The sequence below is a fragment of the Taurulus bubalis genome, assembly GCF_910589615.1.
Source record: "Taurulus bubalis genome assembly, chromosome: 12".
NCBI lineage: Eukaryota > Metazoa > Chordata > Actinopteri > Perciformes > Cottidae > Taurulus > Taurulus bubalis.
Window position 1 is genome coordinate 10,721,305 of NC_136600.1, and position 24,678 is coordinate 10,745,982.

The window sequence follows — 24,678 nt, forward strand, 5'->3', positions numbered from 1 at the left end:
GAGCTACAACACTATACCCATGAATACATATGGAATTATAGGAAGTAATAAACATTAATTAATTTGCACGAACAAAACGACCTGTCTTAGCTTTCAAAATAAAACGTTCACATTTTCGGCCAGAGTCGTTACCTGGAAACACAGATGGCAATTTCTGAGTGACAAAGTTTACCCGGAAACACATCTGGAATTTTAAAATGAATAACGAATAAACCAAGTTCGGAAATAAGAAACCATCTGTTTCGACTTTCAACAGAAGACTTTAGGCTTGAAAAAGCAAAAAAACAAAGGAGGCATTACCTGGAAACACAGATGGACGTTTCTATGTCATAAATGCAAATAGTGGCTGGCTTTTTATGCCTCAGTTTCAGCTTCTTTCTGTGCTAATTACTGAGCTTGATTTCCTGAAATCCCATCAGTATTAAACATGATGAAAAGACTACTTCAGTATCATTAACTAGTATGCTAGTCTCGTTATTAAATTATATATTTTACAAGATTAATTGCTAGGTGTCACCCCATTATTATTAAGAGAATATTCTGGCTCTAGTTTGTCTCTTTAAAATTATATTGACTCAATGAGACAAAATAAGGATCGAAATAAAAAAGGTAATTTTGAAATTTACAGGAACATTTTTTTATATTCTTTGAGAGTATAAAATCCCAAATTTGCGAGAAAAACCCCCACATTGCATTGAAGGAACCACATTGCATCATTTTGCAAGATACTATTAAGTACAATTCTAACTCTGCTGTTGACAATATATTACCACAGTGTTACCTTACTGTTAGCACGTTGTACACTGGAAACTAACAACATGGATGTATTTTCTACTTTAAAATGCAACTTCAGGCTCTCCATCTTTCTTTTCCCTTCCAAATGTGATGGTGTTATGTTCTGTCCTCCTCAGGAGAGCCAGTGGACAGGGGACTTTGCACAGCTTCTCCGGCTCCAGAGCCCGTGCCCTGCGAGGTGCCTTGCTCACGTGACTGTGTGCTCAGCGACTGGACGCCCTGGTCCACTTGCTCTCAGACCTGCTCCAGCAAGACCATCGAGGGGAAGCAGTTGAGGACGCGCTCCGTTCTAGCCTACAACGCCGGGGAAGGTGAGTCTCACCTGCAGACGGCCTCCTGCACGCCGTGGTGCATGGGAAATATATGCAGATGAGGCTGGGATATTGGCTTCGTCATGGCCTTTCAAGTCGTCCTTTGCTGTCACTCACTGAATGTCTGGATTTCACACTTGTCTGCGTGTGCATTTGTCCTTATCTCAAACAGTCTGCTTATCACTCCTGGTGCTTATTTCTATTGGTCCGTCTCCTCGCCTGACACTTACTTTTTTATCTGTCTCCAAGATCATTTCTCTGCAATATGCTCTGGTTTAAATCTCCGTGTGCGTCTGCTTGTCTCTCTTGTCTTTCTTTTTGTCATGTCTCCAAACATTTGCCTGCGTCTTATCTCGTTGTGTTTGTCTGTGTGTGTGTGTGTGTGTGTGTGTGTGTGTGTGTGTGTGTGTGTGTGTTTTCCTCACAGTCACAGCGATGGTTGTGGCCTGGATCACAGTGATGGAGGGTAACGGCTGTAATTAATAGTCAGCTTTTAGCTGTTTCAAACCTCAAACTTTGTGTCAACACGTAGCAAAATGAAAATTGTCAGCTTGGTTTGTGCTTTTAAAAAGCGACAGCATCGAAACAGCTTTCGGTTGACTTGTAATTGATTTAGATTTTAGTCAACCACTTGTGATACAGTCAGGGCTTGTTGGCCATGTGTGAAATAGCTTGAATGTGTTTTTTTTCTGTTGTTCTGCAGTGGTATTCATTTATGTACTGCATGCACTCACCTGTCACATTAACATATTTCATGTCTGTATTCATCAAAGGTCTCACTCAGGTGCCAAAGTTTCCGGAACTTTTGGGTAAATCTTTGACGTTAGGCTAGAAATGTAGTGGCTGTATTTGTAGTAGCTTTAGAAAGGCTAAGAAAATACAAAGGAGATCACCCCAAACTGTATCCCGCTGTCTATTCAGACACACATCTTTATGACAAAGTTAACGCACACATACCCAAGAACAATACCTGAAAGAGGCTTCTGTCTCTCCACCACAGGTTCCCCCTGCGGAGTAGATTATCTGATTAGATTTTGAGCTCCTTAGCAGATTTCGCAGCTCCTGTGTTGCATATTGATGAAGAACAAAAAAAATTTGAAACTACAGGAAGTACTCCAAGCTTTAAGATAGGGTTCATATTAAAGAGCAACCACCAATATGTGGGCATAGGATTATGTGCTAATGAATACATAAATATGCCTAATTAATGACCGATTTAGCATAACTGCCTCCATTTAATTCCACAGTGATTATTATGGGACTTCATGAAGCTCAAGTGCCTCTTACTCTTTCAACTGAGTGTTAGTCGGGACGCATGCTAAGTGAGAATTGCTCCACTCTGTGAATGAGCCGACAGCCCGTCATTTATCCCACAACAGACACAAATAACTCTCATATGCTGTTTATTTTTTGTTTGTTATGCAGTTTATGTTTCCAGGAAGCTTCATATTTCCCCCCATTGTCCAACAATGCAGCTTTTTCTAGGTCATTGAGGCACCAAGTCATGCTGGCGTTGGGACTAGCGTCTCCGTCGTTGTTAGTCAGCTGAGCTGCCATGGCGCAGTCAGGAGAACGGTAGAGTCACGCTCAGAAACCATTAGGCTGAGCCTTGTCTGAGTTGGCAGCCTGTGATCCAGGCCCAAACTGTGAGTGTTCGCCGCCGCTCATTACGGAGCTCGCTCTCTGTCAACTGCAGCAGCCAAATACAGGTGTCAAAACGCCACAGTCCCACAACACCTCTCAATCTCTGCTGAGAGCCCTAAGTGTCGGCAGTTACTCTGAAACAGAAGAGGGCTCCGTCGACACAGCTGACTGGCTGCCGACTCACAAGAGAAATGAAAAGGGGAGACGCAAAAAGAAGGAACTGGAAAAACAACAGATGGAGGTCAAACGCGCCAAAGTAGTGCACTAAAAGTCTGACACAGAACCTGAACACTCCGATGTGTCTGTAGTGTTCGCAGCATCTACGATGAAACAAGATTAAACAGAGAAGCGTAGCACCTCTGTTATAATGTTTTTGTTTGTTTTTTAACCAAGGGTCTTTGGCGGTTAATTACTGAGTGCAGGTTTCTCCTTGAAGTCCCACAAAAGTTTAACTGTGAGAAAACCAGACTGCCTAATGAAATGAATGGCCTGAACATTTTATTAATGAGAAAATGTAGCACCCTTTAAGCAATAACTTAAAAAAGGACAATACATTTGTGTATTATATGTGCACACTGGCTGTATTCATAGCTAGTATTCATAACTTCAGATTTACAGTATATTCAGAAGGTAAAGACTACTTTTGTGTGGAAGGTCATCTGTATTCAGCTTAAAGCGATTCTTGCAAGCATAGCCGCTCCAATTTTGCAAACAAGGTCTAAAGGCTCTTGGAAGTATTCGTTAAACAACGGAGCACTAAAGGGAGTTCTCATTATAAAGAGGTTCAATGTGAGCGAGTGTAGGTTTTATTCAGTGGGTCACAAAGATTCAGCAGTTTCAAGGAGGACAAAAAATCTGTTAACAACAACTGTCAGACAGGTGTGCTCGATTTTCATAGCTCTCTTTTCTGAAGTGTGCATCACAGAGGGGAAATGTGCTGAATAGAAGATAGCTGTGGGCACTATTCGGACAGCGGAACGAGCACTTGAACTTGAAATTGTGTATTTACATATCTAGTGGTCACAGTGTAACGTAAGCATTTATTGTGACTTGTGTTTCTGAGCATTTAGGCCACGTCCAATATTCAGACCCCTGATAAGCTCTGTTTTGGTCTCCACCATCGGAAAACGGCGAGATAAGAATGGTGAGAGTGAACCAAATCAGTAAAGCTGATCACCATAAAATCAAAACAATGAGCTGAAAGAGGCTAAAAAGCTCTGTAGAGTTGAGGGGAGCAACTGACTCTGGTGATAATTCTTTGTAGGTTTGTTGTGAGAATGCAAGCTTCTCCTTTCAGATTACACAAAGTCATTTAAACCGTAAAAAAAAGAAAAAAGATGTTTAACTAACCAGTATTTTTTAACATGGACCCTATTTCCCCTCACTTTGGTGTCTAAGCGACTGATTGGGAAAACACAGTAAAGCGTAGCTTAGTGTTATCTTCAAGATGTTTCAGTGTCACGGAGGAATGTTTAGATCATGTTGACGATGTGGATGCAGCATGAGACCTCAGAACTAATCTGAGACTGATCTGGGCGAGACTCTGATAGACAACAATAAGGTCCTGTTTTTTATCTCGGCTGTGTCTTGGTGTTTCTCAGGTGGAGCCCTGTGCCCAAACAGCAGTTCCCTCCAGGAGGTGCGGAACTGCAACGAACACGCCTGTACAGTTTACCACTGGCAGACGGGGCCGTGGGGCCCTTGTACCGAGGACCCCTCTGCCTCCACACTCAACACCACCGTGGGTGTCCGAGCCAGCGGCGGCGGTCAGGCTCCTTGCTCCACGGGAATGCAGACTCGCAAGGTCATCTGCGTCCGGGTCAACGTGGGACAGGTGCCCCCCAAGAAGTGAGTTATTTCTCTTATTTATTCTGCTTCTGCTTCATGTTGGCGTTTCTAAACCAGCGGTGCCTGGTGTTGTTTTTCAACGGCAGCAGTCTTATTTAGACTCCCGAGTAATTTCTCGCTTCGCTGCTTTGTAGGTGTTTATAACTGTGACATTAGCTCTCGGAGAATTGTGTCAAAATTAAAATTGCTCACTCCTCAGAGCTGAAATCCACTGGCTTTGAGCTGTAGCTCTCAGTCATGTGCCATCAAGATCCAAAAAGATTCCTGATTTGGACGACTTTATCTAAACAGAAGAAAGCAATCAGTTAAATCTAGTGCTGCCGTTTAGAGAATAGAGGAATGGAGTGCTCCGGCGGTTTTTTGATGTGTGAAATTATTCTTCAAAGAACCTCTTATATTTATTGTAGTTGCTCGATGAACACAGCAAAAAAAAAAAAAAAAGGTTAGAAGCACTCGTCAAGCAAAGAATTAGAAAGCCTGTCTTATGATGTGAGGTCAAAGAGCAATCTGTGAGCATCTGTGAGCATCTGTTGTGCGAAAAGACATTAAGTCAGTTGTGTTTGTTTATTTGTGGTGAACTGGTAAAACTGAATGGTACATAAAGATGTGTGTGTGACATTGAAAACAAGCGAGATTAAAAACAAAACAAAAGAGGAGTCAGGAGGTGAGAGACAGATGAGAGAAGCAGCAGCGTTGGGAAGGAAAGACAGCAGGAGAGTAAAGTGAGTCAGAGAGGAAATTAAAAACACACACAAGGAGATGCTGGTTGGTTAAGTAAGCAGAGCAGACTCTACGTGAAGTTAACTCCCAATTCATATCTTCCCTTCGCAGGCGACCACAGATAAATAAATAATCTCTCCGTCCCTGAAAGCCTAATTAACCCTGCTGTTTTTGGGGCGCTGGTAATTTCTCATTGATGATAATGACGGTAATTAAATGGGATTGATACTTTGAGGCAATTTAATCATGAGGCAGATGAGAGGCAAGATGTTTGCGGTTAGCTCTGGAGACCACACCGCACGAGACGGATTCAAAATATGCTTTTGAGTTAACGTCTGCCAGACGGATCGGCTCCAGTCGGGTGTCAGTTTATGCTTGACTGATTCACCCGACAACAGAAGACAAAGGAGTTGATCTGTCCAAAGAAGATTGATTTATAAAAGTCCCCCCTCTCCCAAAAAAAAGAAAGTCCTTTAATGCATCTTTAGTTTCTGACTCTCACTCAATACCAGCAGACACCTCCTCATCCTGTTAGATATTATCAGTGAGGAGAGGAAGAGGAACAGCAATTATCTCGAGGGTCGGAGTGTGTTGTGTTGTGCAGTTTGAGCAGCTGACCCAGGCGCTGTAGTTCACACATCAGGCCGTGGAAGAGGGGTCGAAGTACAGGGTGTCTTTAATCGCATGTGTTTTATTTATTTTTAAATCCACACGGGCGAAGCTCGAACAGGAGACAGACACAGGCCCAGCGGGTCGGAGAGCAGCAGGGGTCATGGCTAATGGCATCGAGCAACCGACAAAAAAAGAGTTTCCGGTCGATTTGCCTCCATTATCTTTTGTTTTTCGCCTGTCGATAACTTTTATATTATCAAGTATAATTTTTCAATAAGGGCGACGTGTAAAAGCATCGCTCGCGATGAAAGAGACAAGAGAACAGAAGACATGTCGCCAAAGTTGACTCCCCTCAAGCGCCTGCTCAGCCTCTCAGCAGGGGGCCGCTGTTATTGACCACAGCTGAGTCGAGTTTGAGGTTTTTCATAAGACCTCTTGTGGCTGCAGTGACACATGTCTGTTTGATTCTGTCATTGACTGCTGACTCCTCACTCCATAAGACCAGACTATCCTCCCGGTCGCTTGGAGCCACAAGTGAGACATGGTTGGGGGGAAACAGTTTGTTCACTTTTATTGTTTTGGCTAACAGAGGTACCAGTAAACCAGTGGTGGGCCATCAGGGCCTGCTAAGCCTTCACTGCTGGCCTAAACAGAATCACAAACTTATAGCTATTTTATAATTTAGTTGTTTTTCACAAATACACTACATGTATTATACTTATTTTTCCCTATCAGCTTATTTTCTCATTGCACAGCTCCTGTCTTCCTCTGTTGCTCTGCCTTCAGCCTGCAGCGCAGTGCAGCTGAGTTTTATCCAATCAGATTGTTTTCTCCTGTGTCTCTATGTCAGCGAAGCAGTTTAAGCAGGCCTTTGCAGATTAAAGTACACAGAGAGTGGACGTTGTGGTTGATTGTCATGGACTTCAACAAATCATCTTTAGTTTGACAAGCTGGGTGTATTCTTTGTCGTGCCAGTGTCAGAAATGGTGTGGACGTATATGATTGGTCAGTGGCCCAGCGTGACCATTAACATGCACTGTAATTGGTTAGTGGGGCGCGGGACTTCTGTCAACTAAGCTACTAGAAACTTCTAGCTTTTACCTAGAACCTAGAAGCTACCTTGAAGCTTAGGCTGAAGCCTGGGAAACGGACTTGCTGGTGGATTTACTGATGACGCTTTTCGCACAGAGGGTTACGGGCATTTGGTGAGTGAAATGCTGGTTGTGTTACTTTTTTTTTTACATCTGCAGTCGTATTTACTAAACAAGCCACAGCGCTGTTGTTGCTGCTGGTCGAGCCGGGACTGGGGCTGCGCCTCTCCCCTCACCACAGTGCAGCAGCTGCACCGGAGATGTCTTGTGTGTGTGTGCAGTGTTTTAGTTTTGTTGGATTGTTTTGTTATAACTAAATGTGACTGGTTGTTGATTTGGACAACATGCATTGTTGTTGATTCAACAGGGTTGGGCTGATGCCTCCAACATCGCAAGACGAGGTTGGAGGCATCCGACCGAGAAGCAAATAATAACCGGTAGCTGTGGCGTCATAATGAGACGGCACTGAAGGCGCAGGTAGAAAATGCACGGCTCGCCACTGCAGTACACACACAGCCGCGAGCCGTGAGACACAGTTATTCTGGGCGTTTTTATTGGGTATCAACCTCACGCTGACACGTGTATTTTCGGGAAAGAAATGGACTTAAAAACAGACTAGAAGCTGGAATACACAATTTATATTTCTTTCTTTATTTGCTATGTCTTACTGATGTGGTTGTATTTGAGTAGAACAACAGTTCTCTAGATAGTACTCTGTCTTTGAGGTGGAAAGAACCCAAATTGACAACCCTTCAGAATCGATCTGATCCTCTTTATTTCAGCAAACTCTCACACAACTCACAGTTTAAATCTATGTGACTGGATATGGGGGAATGTATCACTACTGTAGTGTGTGGAGTGCCCACTTATACATGTGGTGTCCATGTGTTCTCTGGTCAGGGGATCAAACCTCCATCCTGCATGTATGATTTAGGAACTCATGCATAGTTTTAGTTATTTTGAACTTGTTTTAACTGCAAGCTGCCAGTTGAGCCTGAAACGTACTTGGAAGTAACCTGCAGCTTACACTGCACATACTAAATATCCTGGGTCCCACAGGTATTTTTTTTCAGAGAAGAAGGATTTTGGCAACAATACCTCGGGCATTTATGGCATTCAACTCCCACTTAAAAAAAACAAACAATTAAACTTATGTTCTGAGATGCATATGGCATCGAGACGTTTTGTTCACAGGCTGGGATTTGCTTGTATTTGCGGAATGTAGAAGGAAATAAACTGAACACAGCAAAGAAAAAATAATGCTTCAGTTTCCATCAGAATGATAGTAACTGTGATTTCTGTCAGACAGGAGTCTCTTTATAGACTTCGGGGCTCCTTTTCACCTGCCTTCATGGACCGGTGCTGTCCGTGGTGCTGAAGAAGCTGCCCTCGCTCTGACTCTTCATACAACCCCAGCTCCGGTTATTATGTCCCTTTGCATGTGCTGCAACTGTTGTAACTCTTCAAAGATGCTGTTTAAAGTCTTTAGAGGGATTTTCCTCAGGCCTCTGTCACTGGCAGGATTCCAGTAACAAGCTGTGAACCAGCGTGCAGACTCCCATTTTACTATCACCAAAAGAAGCTTGCAGTGTGTACAACATTGCTCATTTGTTTTAGCTGTGAACACATACAAGTTGTTGTTGTTGCTGAACTATCACATAACACGCACACGCACGCACACACACACACACACACACACACACACACACACACACACACACAGGATATGATTTCAACACCTCATGGGGACATGACTTTGACTCTTCTACTCACAATGACAAACACTGCCACCAAGATGGGGCTATTAATTTGATTGCCAATTAGCCACATTTGTCAACTATAAAAGAAGTCTGGCAATCAGCACTTTGATAAGCAAGTTTTCAAATCAACATGAGACAATTAACAGAGCTGGAAGAAGCCAAATCATCTGTAATTAACATGCATGAGCATTGGTCTAAAAAGAACAGACAACAAACAAATCAGATTACTTAATATGTAGAGGGAGAATGACAGCATGCAATAAACGCCAACTGCGTGATGAGAAAGATGAACAGAAGTCTCAAGTTGACACTAACAACTAGGATATGATGGACATTAACAAGCTATAACTGTATTACAATCGTCATATATATACACTACCGTTCAAAGGTTTGGGGTCACCCAGACACATTTTCAGTTTCTTCGCAATTTCTCGCATGGAATAGCCTTCATTTCTAAGAACAAGAATAGATTGCAGAGTTTCACATGAAAGTTCTCTTTTTTCTGGCCATTTTGAGAGTATAATTGAACCCACAAATGTGATGCTCCAGATACTCAACGAGCTCAAAGAAAGGCCAGTTTTATAGCTTCTCTCACCAGCATAACTGTTTTAAGCTGTGCTAACATAATTGCACAAGGGTTTTCAAGGGTTTTCTAATCATCCATTAGTCTTCAATGCAATGAGCAAACACAATGTACCATTAGAACACTGGAGTGATAGTTGCTGGAAATGTGCCTCTATACACCTATGTAGATATTTCATTAAAAACCAGACGTTTCCACCTAGAGTAGTCATTTACTACATTAACAATGTGTATTTCTGATTCATTTAATGTTATCTTCATTAAAAAAACAGTGCTTTTCTTTGAAAAATAAGGACATTTCTAAGTGGCCCCAAACTTTTGAATTGTAGTGTATATATATATACAGTTACAGCAATGAACTTGAGGTTCAGTGTCTCACTCAAGGACAACTCAACATTCAACCTTCTCCCTTTATCTCTCTCTAAATTAATCTAATCCCCACCTAAAATGCTTTCAGACATGACATATAACTTATTATTGGATTATATACAAAACTTGACTTTATAAGATCCCCATCCTGATCCAAACATCAAGATCCCAAAAAGCATAAAGATAAAAAAGAATTGAAGATTGAAAGATTACTGGAGCCACCCTGAACACTCAGTTAGTTGCTACTATTCTTTGAGTCCATCAATTATTTAAGACAAAAAAAAAATCCCTAATTTCAGCCCCTCAATTGTAAGAATAGTCAGCTTTTCTGTGTTACATTTGATCATGTACTGTCTTTTGGTACGAGACTGGAAGACGGACCTTGAATGACAATCAGAAGCTGTTAGGGGAACTTTTCAATAATATTAACAGTCAAATCAGTTAATCAAGAGAATAATCAGCAAACCAATTGACAAATTAATGTAATTAATAAAACATTAGCGTAATTAGTGTTTGACAGCTGTGATTTACTCACTATGAGCCTAAAGAACAGCTTCAGCTTTTTCCAACTGTTAAACCCATCCACGCCTATATTTGACAGGCAGAGCCACTGACATAGTATAGAAAGTATGAAAGTCTGTGTACAACAGACGATAATGGAGGTAGGATGAGTCAAACAAAGACAGGACTTTCACCCTGGAGACCACTGTTAAAGTCCTGTGTGAAACCATGTCCAAGTTGACTATTTTACCATAGTTTAGTTACCCAAATGCTGTACTTCTTGACAATATTCACGTAACAAGGATACTTATTTAAACCACAACCTTCTTTAACCGAACCAAGTACTTGTGAAAGTAAGCTTAAAACCTACGTTGGAAGTTTATGTTTAAAATGCACCATGCACGTAACAGGAAGAATCTGACACGCTGTCCCTAGCACGTTTAAAACTTGCGTTAATGACGAGTTATTTGATGAGTTTGGAGTGAGAATTTGCGTCTCGCAAATCCCTTTCATACTAACCATTCAGTGATCCCCTCTGGCCCTGGACGTTATATTTCTCCTCTCATTTATTCAGGTTTCTCCTTAAACCTCTCACTTTGGTTATAGTTAAGAAAAGGTTATGCTCTTTCATGAATGCTTTCTTTACTTTTTTACCCTTTTTTTAAGCCCTTGATTCGTTCATCTATTTGACCAAAGCGTAAAGATGCAACAGCTTTGCCTTCCCGGACCATCTGTTGCTCAGATGCAGTGTTTACGCGCCTGCACTCAGGAGTGACTCAATATAGTTTTTTCTTTTTTTTTCTGCACTGCGTGTCTTCGTCTGGTAAAAATCCAACTGGCAGGTAGTCTTGATCAGTGCACCCAGGGGATCCCAGCAGAACAAACAAACATGGCCGCCTGCACCCTGCATATGCAGATGTGCCCTGTCTCATTCATCGATGGATCTGAGCTGTCTTCCTCTCGCAGCCTGAGGCAGTGAACCTTTCAGAGTGCATGCCACACACATACACACACACACACACACACACACACACACACACACACACACACAAACACACACACACACACACACACACACACACACACACACACACACACACACACACACACACACACACATACTAACTGTCAAAGCCCAATAGAAGACACAACAGAGACAAATATGTCAGTGCCTCAGGCTTGGGCTGCTATCATCCCATCGAGAAAGCTGTTGCGGTGTGAGGAAAAAAAACAACGTCTGCTTATTGATTCTGACAGTCTGTGTGCTGAATCCTACCCAATGTGTGTTTGTATAATCACATCGATGCTGTGAAATTTGTGAAAAAGGGAAACTGAATGATTCATGTTCATGATGTTCGACATCAGCTGTATTAATCGCAGTCAATCATCTCCCTGTCGTGTTTTCTAATGGAGGCTGTGTTTACTCCCTGTTTTTTTTTTACTGTGATAGATAGCGTGAAGCCCACGAGAAGGAGGCCAAAGCCACCACTGAAAGGGTTCTTGAAGAACTGCAACCGTTATTTGCTAAATTAAACAAATTATGTTCTTGTTTTGTAGTCCGTTATTTTGATAATGAAATTAATTAGGCCTTATCTCTTCCCACCAGACCTTGTTTTTTTTTTTTCTCTCAGTGTGTGTGTATGTGCGCACGCTGTTAAAACTACTGACAGGTCCTTGCTTTGAATCTCCTCACTTCATTCCTGCTCAACCATCTGCTCAATTTTTTTTCTAGAAAAAAACACCTCTCGCCGAACAGATTACTCTCCGGGCTAATAGCAGCGAGCGAAACATAAGCATTAGCCTGGCTGCCCGTCTTAATGTTGTGCTTTGGGACAAGCTCCCGGTGCCATGTTGTGCACGTCACCCTCCTCGCTACAAATCATGACATTTAAAGATCATTATGAGATTGTTACACTGACTGGAAACAGCAAGTCAGTTAAAAACCACACGCTATTTCTGGATGGCTTCATTTCATTTCAAAACTGCTGCGTTTCCACAGCGTTAAACACACACATGAAGTGTTGAAAGAGGAGTTTGTGTGATAGAAAATACTGCAGTCAGTGAGGGATAAGATACCCCAAGTGCCTTGTAAATAAAACAAAGAAATGTTCTTTAAACAAGCAGCAAAATCTGACAAGCAAAGACAATATTAGAGACAACAGGAGGAAACCAGAGGAACGCCAAAATGTACATATAATACAAAAATACATAAATGACAATATTACAGCTAACTTCACACCCCCATGGTCTACACGGTCTAACAGCCAACCATAGTGTTGTCAGTATTGTGGCTGGTGTCGTGGTCCGCCAACAAACATGGCATGTTGTTTTAAAATGTTTTATTTAAATCATCACAATTTGGATAATACCCCTCATTAGAGGGGCTACAATGTAATTAGTGTTAAAAGGGGAACAAAAGGGTGGGTTTCTCTCTGTAGAGGGAAACCTGCTGTGAGTCAACTCTTTACCCTAGATGTAAAGCACTTAAGACACACACCAAGGGGATCAAAGGAAACAAAATAAAAAACATTTACATTCAAATAACAGAAAAGCACCCAATCCTGTTTACCTTATCCACCCAAATCAAAATGTATGTGTTAGACATGGAGACGTAACTGCCCACAGGAAGTTAACAACCAAAAAATGTAATTTATTTTTGCTCTTATTCAGGCTCTGCTGGGATTTATGCTAATCCCAGCATGCAGCTCTCACCAGACTGTAAGCAGGCAAACACATAGAGAAACAGCCACACTTCACATTCACACTGATGGTTGATAGAGTCTCCAGTTTAAAGGAAACACCTCACCAGAACTCTGTTTCCAACTCCAGATTTAAAACCAGGAGCGAACACTAGTGCTCAAAAGTATTACATTGTTAAATAACTACAGCCACTGTCTCATTCATAAATATGCACGCTGTGTGTGTTTATTCAAACGAAGAAAGTCAAGTTTTATGCATGTAGAAAAAAACAAGAGCGTAGTTTTTTGTTTCATTATCGATACCATTAAAATCTCACCATTGTGAATCTTATAAATTCACTACCTCTGATAAAATGCAGGCTAGATCCACTTTATCATATATATTTCAAACTGCATTTCCAACCCCCCAGAGCCCAGAAGATAGGGCCACAGTTTATGTTTCTGACATGCAGCTGATGACATTACTATTATTATGAAAAGGTTGTAGAAATCCACGAAAACAACAAATAACATTCAAGAATAACACAGTGTCGATATAGTTTCATATATTCTATGAATATGCCGTGCATATATATATATATATATATATATATATATATATATATATATATATATATGTATATATACATATATATATATACATATACGTATATATATATATACGTATATATATATATATATATATACGTATATATATATACATATATATACGTATATATATATATATATATCTCATCCACATATAGTTTTAGTGTGTAAAATCACTGCAGGGAACTGTGCACATGGTGCACAGTTACAGTCTGACTTCTAGAGTCAACTCACTGCCACAGACAGCTGTCAGTTTGAAGCGGTCTCACGTCATTCAGATGCAGGTGCACAGTGGGCTTTTTAGAAAATAACTCAGAGAGAGAGAGAGAGAGAGAGAGAAAGAGAGAGAGAGAGAGAGAGAGAGAGAGATCTGCAAGGACAATGCAAACAAGTTTGCTCAAATATTGGTTGTCAAAGCATATTATTCAAACTTGAGGAAAAAAATGTGTTGACAAAGACAAAATGCATTGAGATATTATATATAAGCAGAATTTTTTTAAGTATAAAGCGGAGCAAGGAGGCATTAATAGAAATGTCCTTTTTAAGAATAAATTGATCTTGATATGATTGAACGCTAAACAGTTTAAAAAAAAGAAAAGGTCTGGAGAACTTGGAAATTCATATAGTGTAAAGAAGGTGCTCTTTATGTATTCAAATTCATGAATTTTATGTAATGGACTTAGACAAAATAAGTCAGAATTGCGGAAAATTGCAATGAAGCCCCTGAGTAAGATCTTGCTCTACCAATAACCTTCAGAAGTCCCATAATGAGTTAAATAAAGTCCTCCTGTCTGCAATCGAAGTGCCACATGATCTTTCACATGATCCAGCGGAGCACCATTAACATTAACAAAAAGGAAAGAATAGGGGACCACAACAAATGTTCAAAGAGAGAAACTAAACTCACAGCAGGGGAGGAAGGCATTAATCAGAGAAGCAACGAAGGGACCAAAGACAAATCCGAAGCTAGAAAGCTCGCCTGCGTAGCGTCGGTCCGGAGTCTTGAACTTTGAGGAGTTCACGAGCAGGAGCTCTTGTTCCCATGACCTTTGAGGCCAAGTGGTCCTATGGCCAAATTGTGTTACTAAATGATGAAGTAATTAGACCGATTTAAAATTGAATGCCAAACATAACAGAAAGCCAGTGTAACAAAGCCAGCATTGTAAACATGCGAGATTACATTCGAAAGTTGATCTAATTGTAGATTTTCTCCGGCGTCTCGGCTGAAACAAGAATGTGGTGCATTACTCACGATATGTGGGGACAGAAGGAATGTTGTGGCTGATTTAATTATGTAGTAAATTATGACCCTTAGGTCATCTTGTTCGAAGAGAAGTCGTTTTACTGTGATTTACTTATTTGACTTTCACGGCAATCACATGTGTGGCTGTCAAGGGCAGTTTTAATGAAATATGAGAGCATGAGGGCATTTTCTGAGGGCATTATTTGTCGGTGTCTTTCAAAATGCCCGTGACAAAAACCATTTCATGGGACTGTTTAACGGTCCATCAAAGGTTAGGTTAGGTTTCGGCTATAGAGCAGCAAGATTTTGAAGAAAAAAAGATCTAATTGTGATTACTTTGATGATTGCAATATTGTGGGTAATGATAATTCTTACATCATTATTCTCATTTTCATTGAAACTCATATTAAAATGATTATGGTGTGATTTTTGCTGAGAAAGAACAAAGAAATCCGTAGAATATGAAATCAAATCACACAATATTATTTCAAAACACATTTTGCCTGATGCAAATTGGAAATTAGCGATTTCGATAAAACTTAGGCTCAAAACATCCTCGGTTAAGAGTAGGGAAAGATGGTGCTCATGGCCGAATGAAGGAGGCAGAATATTCTCAATATTCGCTCAATCTTCCACCCTCAGCTCCTCCCTGAACGGTTTGTGACGCTACAACGACGTTGTGCAACGTCTACCCCCCAGAGGGAGGACTCATAATTCCTAACGACAAGAAGTCAATTCTCTGCGAGCACAAGTTATTTTTGGGCATTTAGAACAACAAGCATTGCTGTTGCTTTCTGGTAAAGGACTTTCCCGCCAGAGCGTTTGCTGTGGTCGTGAGCGGGAACGCTGAGAAGGTGAAATCTAAAAGGCAGGCGGTCTGCACTTCAGAAATGAGTCCTTCAGTCCTGTAGTTTGGTATTCAGAGCGTGTTATGCCTGGATCAAAGGCCAAAGTGAAGCCGTATAACTGTGGGGTTTTATCTAAATAGGAATATTGTTTTATTGCCCGTGTACTTTCCAGATCTTACACTAGTGGTAAATTGTAGCTCGTCCTCAGACAAGACATTTTTTAGTGTAGCGGAGGAATATTAACAAGGTCAAAGGTTTAATCCCCTCTTTGTCAAAGAGCTCTTGGAGTCACATTGTGTAGCAGTACTGCCTCAGTGCTCTGATCCCTCATGATGTCTCAAAGCCGGAGGGGAATTTTCAAGAAATCAATAAGCGGAAGAACTACAACATGTAGAAACATGTAGTCATGCTGCATTTAAAACGTAAAAAAAGCAACTAACCCAAAACTAAATACTTTGAAAAGGGGGAGATTTTAGGGATCAAACCCAAGAAAATCGTCTCTGCATTTGTTTGATATCAAATTTGAATGTTCCAGCTATATTGTTCAGATATTGGTTCAGGGCATCCTAATGTGATGAATGATTTGATCCTGTTACCAGTCAATACAACTTCCTCAATATCCTAATTATCGATCAACAATGTGATTTGGAGCCTCGTGGAACTCAAAACACAATAGTGTAGATGAATATGAATCCACACTCTTAAAGATGGAACTTGTGACAAAGCAAAATCAAAAGTTTTGTTTATTTGTTTTTTGTCAGACTTAAGTAATTTGCTTCATTCAACTGCAGCTTTTGATACTGGCCTCCTGTTTATTGGCTTTGCTCATGAAATAAATTGCTTTTCCATCTGTTCCATAGATGCTTTGATTAGATCTTGCAGATTTCTGTGCGCTGTTTATTTTTGCAGCATTCTCTGGCTCACCCTTGATGAAGAGCTCCATGAATCCCTACAGACTGTCAATGCTGCAGTTTATATATAAATTGTTAAAAAGAAGAAGAAAAGAATCCTGGTTAGCACTGAGGTCTGGTGTAGAGATTGTTCTGCAGGTTCGTGGGTTGGATCCTGTTGACGTGTGCTCCAGCTGGACACCTGTTCATTCACTTCTTTTCTTCATGGAGCTGAGGGATGAAAATGTAGACGTGTCCTCCCCCTGCTGCAGCCGGCATCCGTTTTCTTTTTCCCGGGGACCATTCACTTGTACGAAGACACCAGAGGATTTGTTCCGCATGAGAGGGACTTAGCTCTGTCCGTTGGTATTAAAAATAAATCTCTCCTCTGCGTCGCTGTTGCATTATTACATTCTCCCTGTGAGGCTCACTATCGCTTCCCTGATAAAGGCCTGCTAACGAGTGCGGGACGCCCAGAGGAGAACGCCCTCGTTCGTAGCACCATTAAACCTGACCCGGATGATCGGTGTGCCCGCCACCGGCTGAGGGAAGCAGAGCGGCAACGCCCCGATTACAAGATGTCTTCCAGCAGGGTCTATCTCGACCTATTTATTGTCGCATGGTGATATGCACACGGGGCCCGAGGTGCTTAGATGGCTGAAGATTATCCATGATAACCCTTGTTCTAAAAACCTCGGCTTGACCCCCCCTACTATTTGATGCCATCAATAGGATTATCCCTCACTGATAGCAGAATCCAGTTAAAACAAGAGTTCCTCTAGTCTGCTGGGGCTCTGTGTGTGTTACAGTTTCCTCAGCGTAGAGAAATAAATGTGAATCACCCTCATGTAGACTTGCTTAACATATCCCGTGAAGCCCACATTGTTCTGTTGGGGGACGCGACCACCCCCTCTCCATATCCTTAAAGCAGCGCGAGCCAGATGGCATACATCAGTCGTAAACTGGATGTGATTACGAAGGTTTTCATCAGTTTTTATTGCCCTAGATTGTGCCTGGAATAATTACATTCTGCATTCAAGCAATACCCAGATGGTCCGCGTGCCAAACCTCTACAGTGATATTTATTAAAGCCTTAAAACATGGTTTATATCCCTAGCAGCCACTGTGCTATCGGTTCAGTATATAAGAAAGTCATTGGGGCCTGGCTGATGCTTTACGGTTTCACTGGAGCCTCTAAATTTCAGTTAACGCTGCAGCAGAGCTCCAAAAGGGTTCTGAAAAGTTCAGAAATTGCACAGCGTAAATGTCAATATTGTTACTGTTCGCCAACACGCCTGATTATTATAATGCTGCATCAAAGGTTATCAATGACACGCTTTGAATTGATTTTATGAGGAATTCAAATCAACAGGGATTTGGACAATTATTATAATTGATCTATGTAAAAAACATACAATTAATACCTCAAAGCCAGCAGACTCCAGTCAGACAGCAGTCACTTTAATTCGCTGATAATCGAAACCCACTTAATTTAAAATCCGACGGGCACAAAATGAAACCGTCCTTCCAGCGTTTCAACAATCCCCAACTCTGGTTTGAGAGTATTAAGGAAAGACTGATTAAGTAAAAGATTTTTCCTGCCGTGTTTGCAATGTCGAAGGTAGAGTGCTGCAGGAATGGGTCAGCATCTTTGCCCCTCAGCTTCCCTGGTTTCAATGTCAATGTGTTCTTTTAATGTATTTATTGGATGCCTGAAAACAGGTCTGTGGTCAAAACAAGCTTATGGGATTTAAAGGTTTGGTTCTACAACATAAAACATGCCAGCAGATGATTTCAGTGGGATAAGGGTATTAGTTCAACTTTCTTTGGATAGAATAATCACTCACTTTGGAAACAGTTAAAATGTATGTCCGTGGGCGCTGAGTGAAACGTGTTGCTCTTATCCGTGTTAACTGTCAACTAATTTTTATTGATACAGCCCAATATCACAAAGGAGTCCGGACACATTTGCCTCAAAAGGGGAGCGCAGTTTCCATTCTGTTCAACATACAAGACCCTCCATCGTCAGATAAAAAAACTCCCCCAAAAAAAGGGACGAAACCTCAGAAAGAGCAACAGAGAAGGGATCCCTCTTCCAGGACAGACAAACCTGAAGTAGATGTATGTACAGACCAGACCAATTAAAAATCACAGTAAAAAAAAAAAGATCCATGATCGTATATATTTTATGGTCTCAGGGGCTTTACACAAACACTTGTGTTTATTTTCCCTGACTGCGTGTTGCCAGCAGCTCTTGCTCTGCAGCACACGCCGTACTTAAACTGTTGCTTCCTATAGGGGGTAAAGAGCCTGTAACCAACACAGAATGTAATCTGTGCTACATTCCTAGATGGGGAAACCAGTAAAAAATGAAGAAAATAAAAAATGACCAGAAATCCACACCTTGTCGTCTGTTTTTTATCTGGTGTGCTTCGACCGTTTTGAGGCCAAAGGGTCTGGGAGATGTAATCAGTGTTATTTTTTGGGGTGGGGGGGGCACTCGGAGGGGGGTCTCGCCCGGGGCGTAATTACATGTAGAACCGCCACTGCTTGTAGTCGCATACTTTTACCGTGGGTCACGAGATGAGTGTCTTCCAGAAACACTCTGCTGCTGCAGATCAACACAAGTATCTTTGTGCCTTTGAGGTTTTCGGAACACTAGCTGCATATTGTGGTGTATGTGGAAAGAGTTCCCAGCAGTGTTACTTCACGGTGTGTGTGTGTGTGTGTGTGTGTGTGTGTGTGTGTGTGTGTGTGTGCGTGTGTGTGTGCGTGTGCGTGTGCGTGTTTCCGGTGTCTAGGTGTCCAGACGGGCCTCGCCCCAGCACGGTGCGACCGTGTCAGCTGCCCTGCAAGAAGGACTGCATCATGACCCCGTTCAGCGACTGGACAACGTGTCCGGTCACTTGTGACGCAGGTATAGTGAAAGAAATTAATTTAATTGCTTGAAAGGAGAGATGAACAGGCTGTGGTGAAATAAAACTGCTTCTTACCAATCACAGAGAAGAAAAAAGCATGCATTCCCTTTATAAAAAAAGAATTGTTTAATTAGATTTATTTATTTTTCTGTCTGGCTTTGGTGCAGTACATTAATAGCGTTTACACCACTTGGCTTCGTTGTTTCAGGCGTTAGTGATAATAAACAATCATCAATTAATCATATTGCTCTGACTCAGTCACGGCCTAAAAATAAACACAGAAGCAAGTTCAAATTAACTGTGTGGAGAAAAGAAACGACAGAGGTGGGACCCATTAAACCGCCCCACAAACACTTGCCCTCGCGTGTTGTTACACATAATTAATTTGACAGATCGGCATGTCAGACAACCTTTTGGGCCGGCCTCTTTAAGTGCGCCTGGCGCGCCTGACTCGCTGGTGGCCACAAGTGTCAGCGAGTCAAGTCGCTGTTGTTTTCCTGCTGCGACCGGAAGAAAAGCGTGTCATTCGGATGAGGTCACCTTCGCCAGGCAGCCACCGGCCGAGCTGCCTGGCTACATTAAGAATGATTTACATCTGAGAATCATTACGTCCATATTTTGGTGACCTCTTCGCATGACACGGTGGCATAAATCTCTTCACTTGGAGCGTGCTGTTCCACCGTCGTGCTGTGCATTTTTAATTCCGTGCTATTGATGTCTTCACCTTGCTCGGAGAGATTTCACACCACCCACACACAAACACACACACACACACACACACACACACACACACACACACACACAGGTTTAAAGCAGGCGGGGTTCAGGGCTACCCAGAGGCTCGTTTCATCTTAATTAACTACTTGAGGTCAAATCAACACACGTAAACACCGTAAATTTGATCTGAGTCAATTCCAAGGTCTAATGGGATTTTACTACATCATCGTTGTTGGCTTGATATCCTGAATAATCAGACGTGCGTGTTGTCTACGATAGCTATCCAATTAGATTTGGCAACAGCAGTCTCCAATTCTTCAAGGAGTATTAACAGAGCAACCTACGTGTAGCTTTTTATTTTGACTTGTTTCTCATCACTTTCCCATGCAGACATTTCTTATTTCATTCAATAACTGTAGTGTGTGTGTAATAGTGTGTGTCTGTGCGACTGCTCAGATGGCAACGCTGTGAAGAACAAGCAATCAAGGAAACGTCTTATCATCCAGCTGCCATCCAACGGAGGACAGGACTGTCCGGAGTTGCTGGAGGAGGAGAAGGACTGCGAGGTCCCCAAAGTCTGTCCGGGGTTCAGGTAAAAGCTCCACAGTGATCGGAGAATGGGGATTTCAGGTTTCATGTTTTTACTGCTTGTAAATTGACTAAATAAATAATAAAGACCTTATAAATCAATTAAATGATATCCAGCTGGTCCAACTTTACCATTAAAGTAGTGTTTGCATGTTAAGGTTAATAATAATAATAATAATAATAACGGCCAGGTATAATAATAATAAAAACATCATTCTGACAAACTAATACTTCACATTTTTCTGTAAGGCTTTTGTACTTTTACTTTCGTGAGATTTTGATTACAAGACGTTTACTATAATTGAGTATTTCTATCGTCTAGTATCAATACTTTTTCTCAAGTAATTTGAATTCTTCTTTCACCACTTTGTGAGATGTTAGTTTGTTAAACTGTTAAACAGACACAAAAAATTAAGAAATAGGCAAATTGATTTTTCTCTGGCTGACTGGACAAAAATATAGCTCCTCAACAACAAGCATCGTTTAATCTCAATCTGTTAAAGAAGTATCTGTTTGTGGTATCATACTACAAAACAAGCCTGTAGTTTGTATTTTTGGAAAATAATTGCAATATACCTTATAATATCGGTCTGAAAAAGTTAATATTTCAGCCCTGAATACAGAACTTTATTACATATTTACTTTCTCACGTGGTACAATGTTGGTGTTGGTGTCATAGTGAACGCTGTGGTTGCATTATTGTACTGATACTGTCCTGAATAATTTCCAGGTGGAAAACCCACAAGTGGAGGAAGTGCCAGCTGGTGCCGTGGTTGCTCAGACAGGGCCGCCCCGGTGCGCAGGAGACCTGTGGACCAGGACTCCAAACAAGAGGTATGGAGACAGATATCTCTTCCTTTCCCTCCACATCTCCACCGACCCGTTCCTAATCACCGTAAATTAAATCTTTGCTCGTTTCGGTGCATTTGGAGCCCGGCCACGAAGCAGCAGATGGATGTTGCCAAGGTTTAGAGAAAAGGCCAATTTACTCAGAGCACACATCTCATCCTCCCACTTACTTACTCACAAATCCAAGTTGACACTCCTGAAAACATCGGCATGAGACTTCTTTTATTTTTTTCTGGTGGTTTTTATTTTTATTAAAACATTTGTTGTCATCCTCCTGAGTTTGGGAAGGAAATGTGTCACAGCTCATCATGTGCCCCTTGAGACTCGTTTGACAGTGTGGCTCGTTTCACTGCTGGCTTTTTTCCCACCTCCGGCTCTTGTCATGCAATTTTAATCAAATGTCTCTTGTTGAAATTTTCAGGGGAGACGCTGCACCTTGCCTATAGCATGCGACAGCCCAAGCTCCTGTTCACATGGGCTTCACATGGGCTTCAAATGACGAGCACTTTAAAGGAGTTGTGGCTCTCCCACTTTGAAAGTATATTTCCTCTTGCATCGACGATGGATGTGCCCTGTAGTCCTGGGAGGCTTTCATAGAAATTCAATTTCAGGGGGTCACGCAGAATGATCAATTTCATTATGTTCAAGCTCCTATAGAAGGCCATTATTAGTGCTTATATTTCTGTTTCGTCTGCGCTAGCTTACATTAATGGATGGAAGAATCAATGTATTCATGAAAATGCTTTACGGTCTACTTAGACGCACTCGCCTCGACACTATTCCAGATTCGGTGCAGCTTTTCACTGATTTTACACCATGTGACACCTGATGCACGCGTCCACCCGCACATGTTTTCACCCCTCTGACACTTCTGTCATTGACGTGAACCAAAAAAGACTCACTGTCTATTCTGGTCTGGGATTTTTTCCTGACAGTGTATTCTGTTGTTTACCTGGACAGGGGGGAAAAAAGGGAAAAAAAACACTATTTTAGCACTATTAATAAACACACGTTCAGCAGAGAGATTGGTAGAGATTGATTTCACTATGAAGGTACAGCCCTGCAGAACGTCTGCATCACAAGAAAATGAAATATTGCTGCAACACAAGTAATATCCTTTATTGAAAGAACAAAGAATGGGATGATGCAAGCCAACATAAATTGACTTTTTTTTGGCTTTGAACCAGTTGTGGTGGAGATGCATTTGTGTCTGCTATGCTTATAATGTTTTTTTGTTCCCTGGGAGATGTAATCTGAATCATAGAGTTGTGATCTATTTTTCATTGACTCTTTAGTTGCCCTCTTAAAATCTCCATTTGATGTTATGTTGTTCACCAGTGGGCGAAGACAAATTTGGATCTCTTACTGTATTTAAAGGAACAGTACAGGGATTTTACGAGTAACGGGGAGATGTGGGAGTGTTGTGTGGCTCTGAATGAGCTTGATCTATTCTGAGGAAATCAAGTGTCATCACTTGCATCTATAGAAGCGCAATACTGAATCACTGGAGTATCCCTTTAACAGTAGAAATACCAATCATGCATTTCTTTGAATTATTTAAGCTGTCTGTCCTTTTTAAATACAGACAGCAGCAGGTTAGCTTAGCTTAGCGTAAAGACTGGAAACCGAGAGGAACAGCTAGCCTGGCTGAGTCCAAAAGTAAGAAAATCTGCCCACCAACATGCCTAAAGTTCAATAATGAAAGTGTTCTTGTTTGTGGTTTCATGGGAGTTTATGGAGGTGCTGGACTATTAAACTAGTGAGCCTAGGACCTTCTGACCTAACCCAACGGGTTGCTGGCTTTAGCCTCATGTCGTATTTACCCAACAGATGATAACACTAGTTTATATCTTGTGCTGTTAAATCTAATTAAATTCAACTTGTCATATATGCACCATATTTCAAAAGCTGTCTGCATGTTTTGTACATAAAAACTGCAATCTTCAAAAGAGTTGAAGAAGAGTAAATAGTTAAATATCTGAATTGTATTGAGTATACAGTAACATAAAATGGAAATATGGAAGTTGGTACTCTGAGTTTCTTTTGAAAGAAAAGTGCTTTAAAAATAAAATTTATTATTATTACAAGTACCTCAAAGTTAGATATATATATTAACAAGATGCCAGTACTTCTGTAGTTCACTCATTACTTCTTTTATGACCATACATCATTGCACTATTCAATAGCTACTATGACAGCCAATCCATCTGTTGAAACCTCTGAATCTTCCAGCTGTGTCCTGTCGCCAGCTGGACGGCACGCAGGCCGACTTCAGCGAGTGTCTGAAATTCGCCAAGGCCATGCCACTCATCACTCAGCGCTGTCAGCTCCCCTGCCAGGACGACTGCCAGCTGACCAACTGGTCCAAGTTCTCGTCCTGCACGGCGGACTGCGTGGGGGTCCGCACCAGAAAGAGGGCGTTGATCGGTGAGAACAGAGAGCGAGAGACACGTGGCACAAAACGATGGCCGTTTGTTTTGAACCCTTCTTAGACGGGCTTGTTTGCACTGTAGTTGTAGCGTCTGTGAGTTACCAGGCAGTTTAGGGGGTTTAATGTCGGCGGGCGGAGACGAGCAGTAAAAGTTAAACACAAGGTCATAAATCTCTTCAGGTGCTTCTTGCCAGCCGAATGCTCCAGAGGTATTAAAGCAACACATCTGAAATAACTCCTCAGCCTTTGTTATCCATCAGGTCGTCCCCAGACAGTTTCCCTGTGCATCACAGCCATAAAAGCAAAATGACATGAAATGAGATCTGCGATGCATTAAGGCACCTCTGCTGGAGGTTACAGGAGGGAGAGTCAACTTTAAACTGTGAGAAAGTGCATTTGAAAAGCTTTTAGTTCTCCCCAATGTGAAATCTTTGACCCATTTACCCAAGTACAAAAGAGCAGAGAGGTCATCTGCTGCATTTAAACACTTTCTGAAGAGGTCGTTTTAAAAGTTTTAATGTACATCAGAGTTGTCTGTTTGCTCTTCTTAGTCTTACTCATACAAAACGATACCATGACATCCTAAAGATGTAAAGATGGATGAAAATGTGAACTTTTCAGCTGCCTGTTGGTCACTTTGACCTTTAGAGACACATTATAGTATCCAGCTGCGC

At 41.5% G+C, this 24,678-nt stretch overlaps 1 protein-coding gene across 1 annotated transcript in view; it reads left to right on the top strand.

Moving 5' to 3' along the window:
- Positions 1-24,678, top strand: part of thsd7ab (thrombospondin, type I, domain containing 7Ab) — a gene marked incomplete at both ends in the record, with an annotated part of 130,284 nt that overhangs the window by 64,671 nt on the left and 40,935 nt on the right. The window contains 6 exons of the mRNA XM_079228151.1: positions 912-1,106; positions 4,352-4,598; positions 19,303-19,418; positions 20,593-20,728; positions 21,455-21,558; positions 23,806-24,000. Of these exons, the coding sequence (XP_079084277.1) occupies positions 912-1,106; positions 4,352-4,598; positions 19,303-19,418; positions 20,593-20,728; positions 21,455-21,558; positions 23,806-24,000 (993 nt within the window). The remainder of the gene's footprint in view (positions 1-911; positions 1,107-4,351; positions 4,599-19,302; positions 19,419-20,592; positions 20,729-21,454; positions 21,559-23,805; positions 24,001-24,678) is intronic.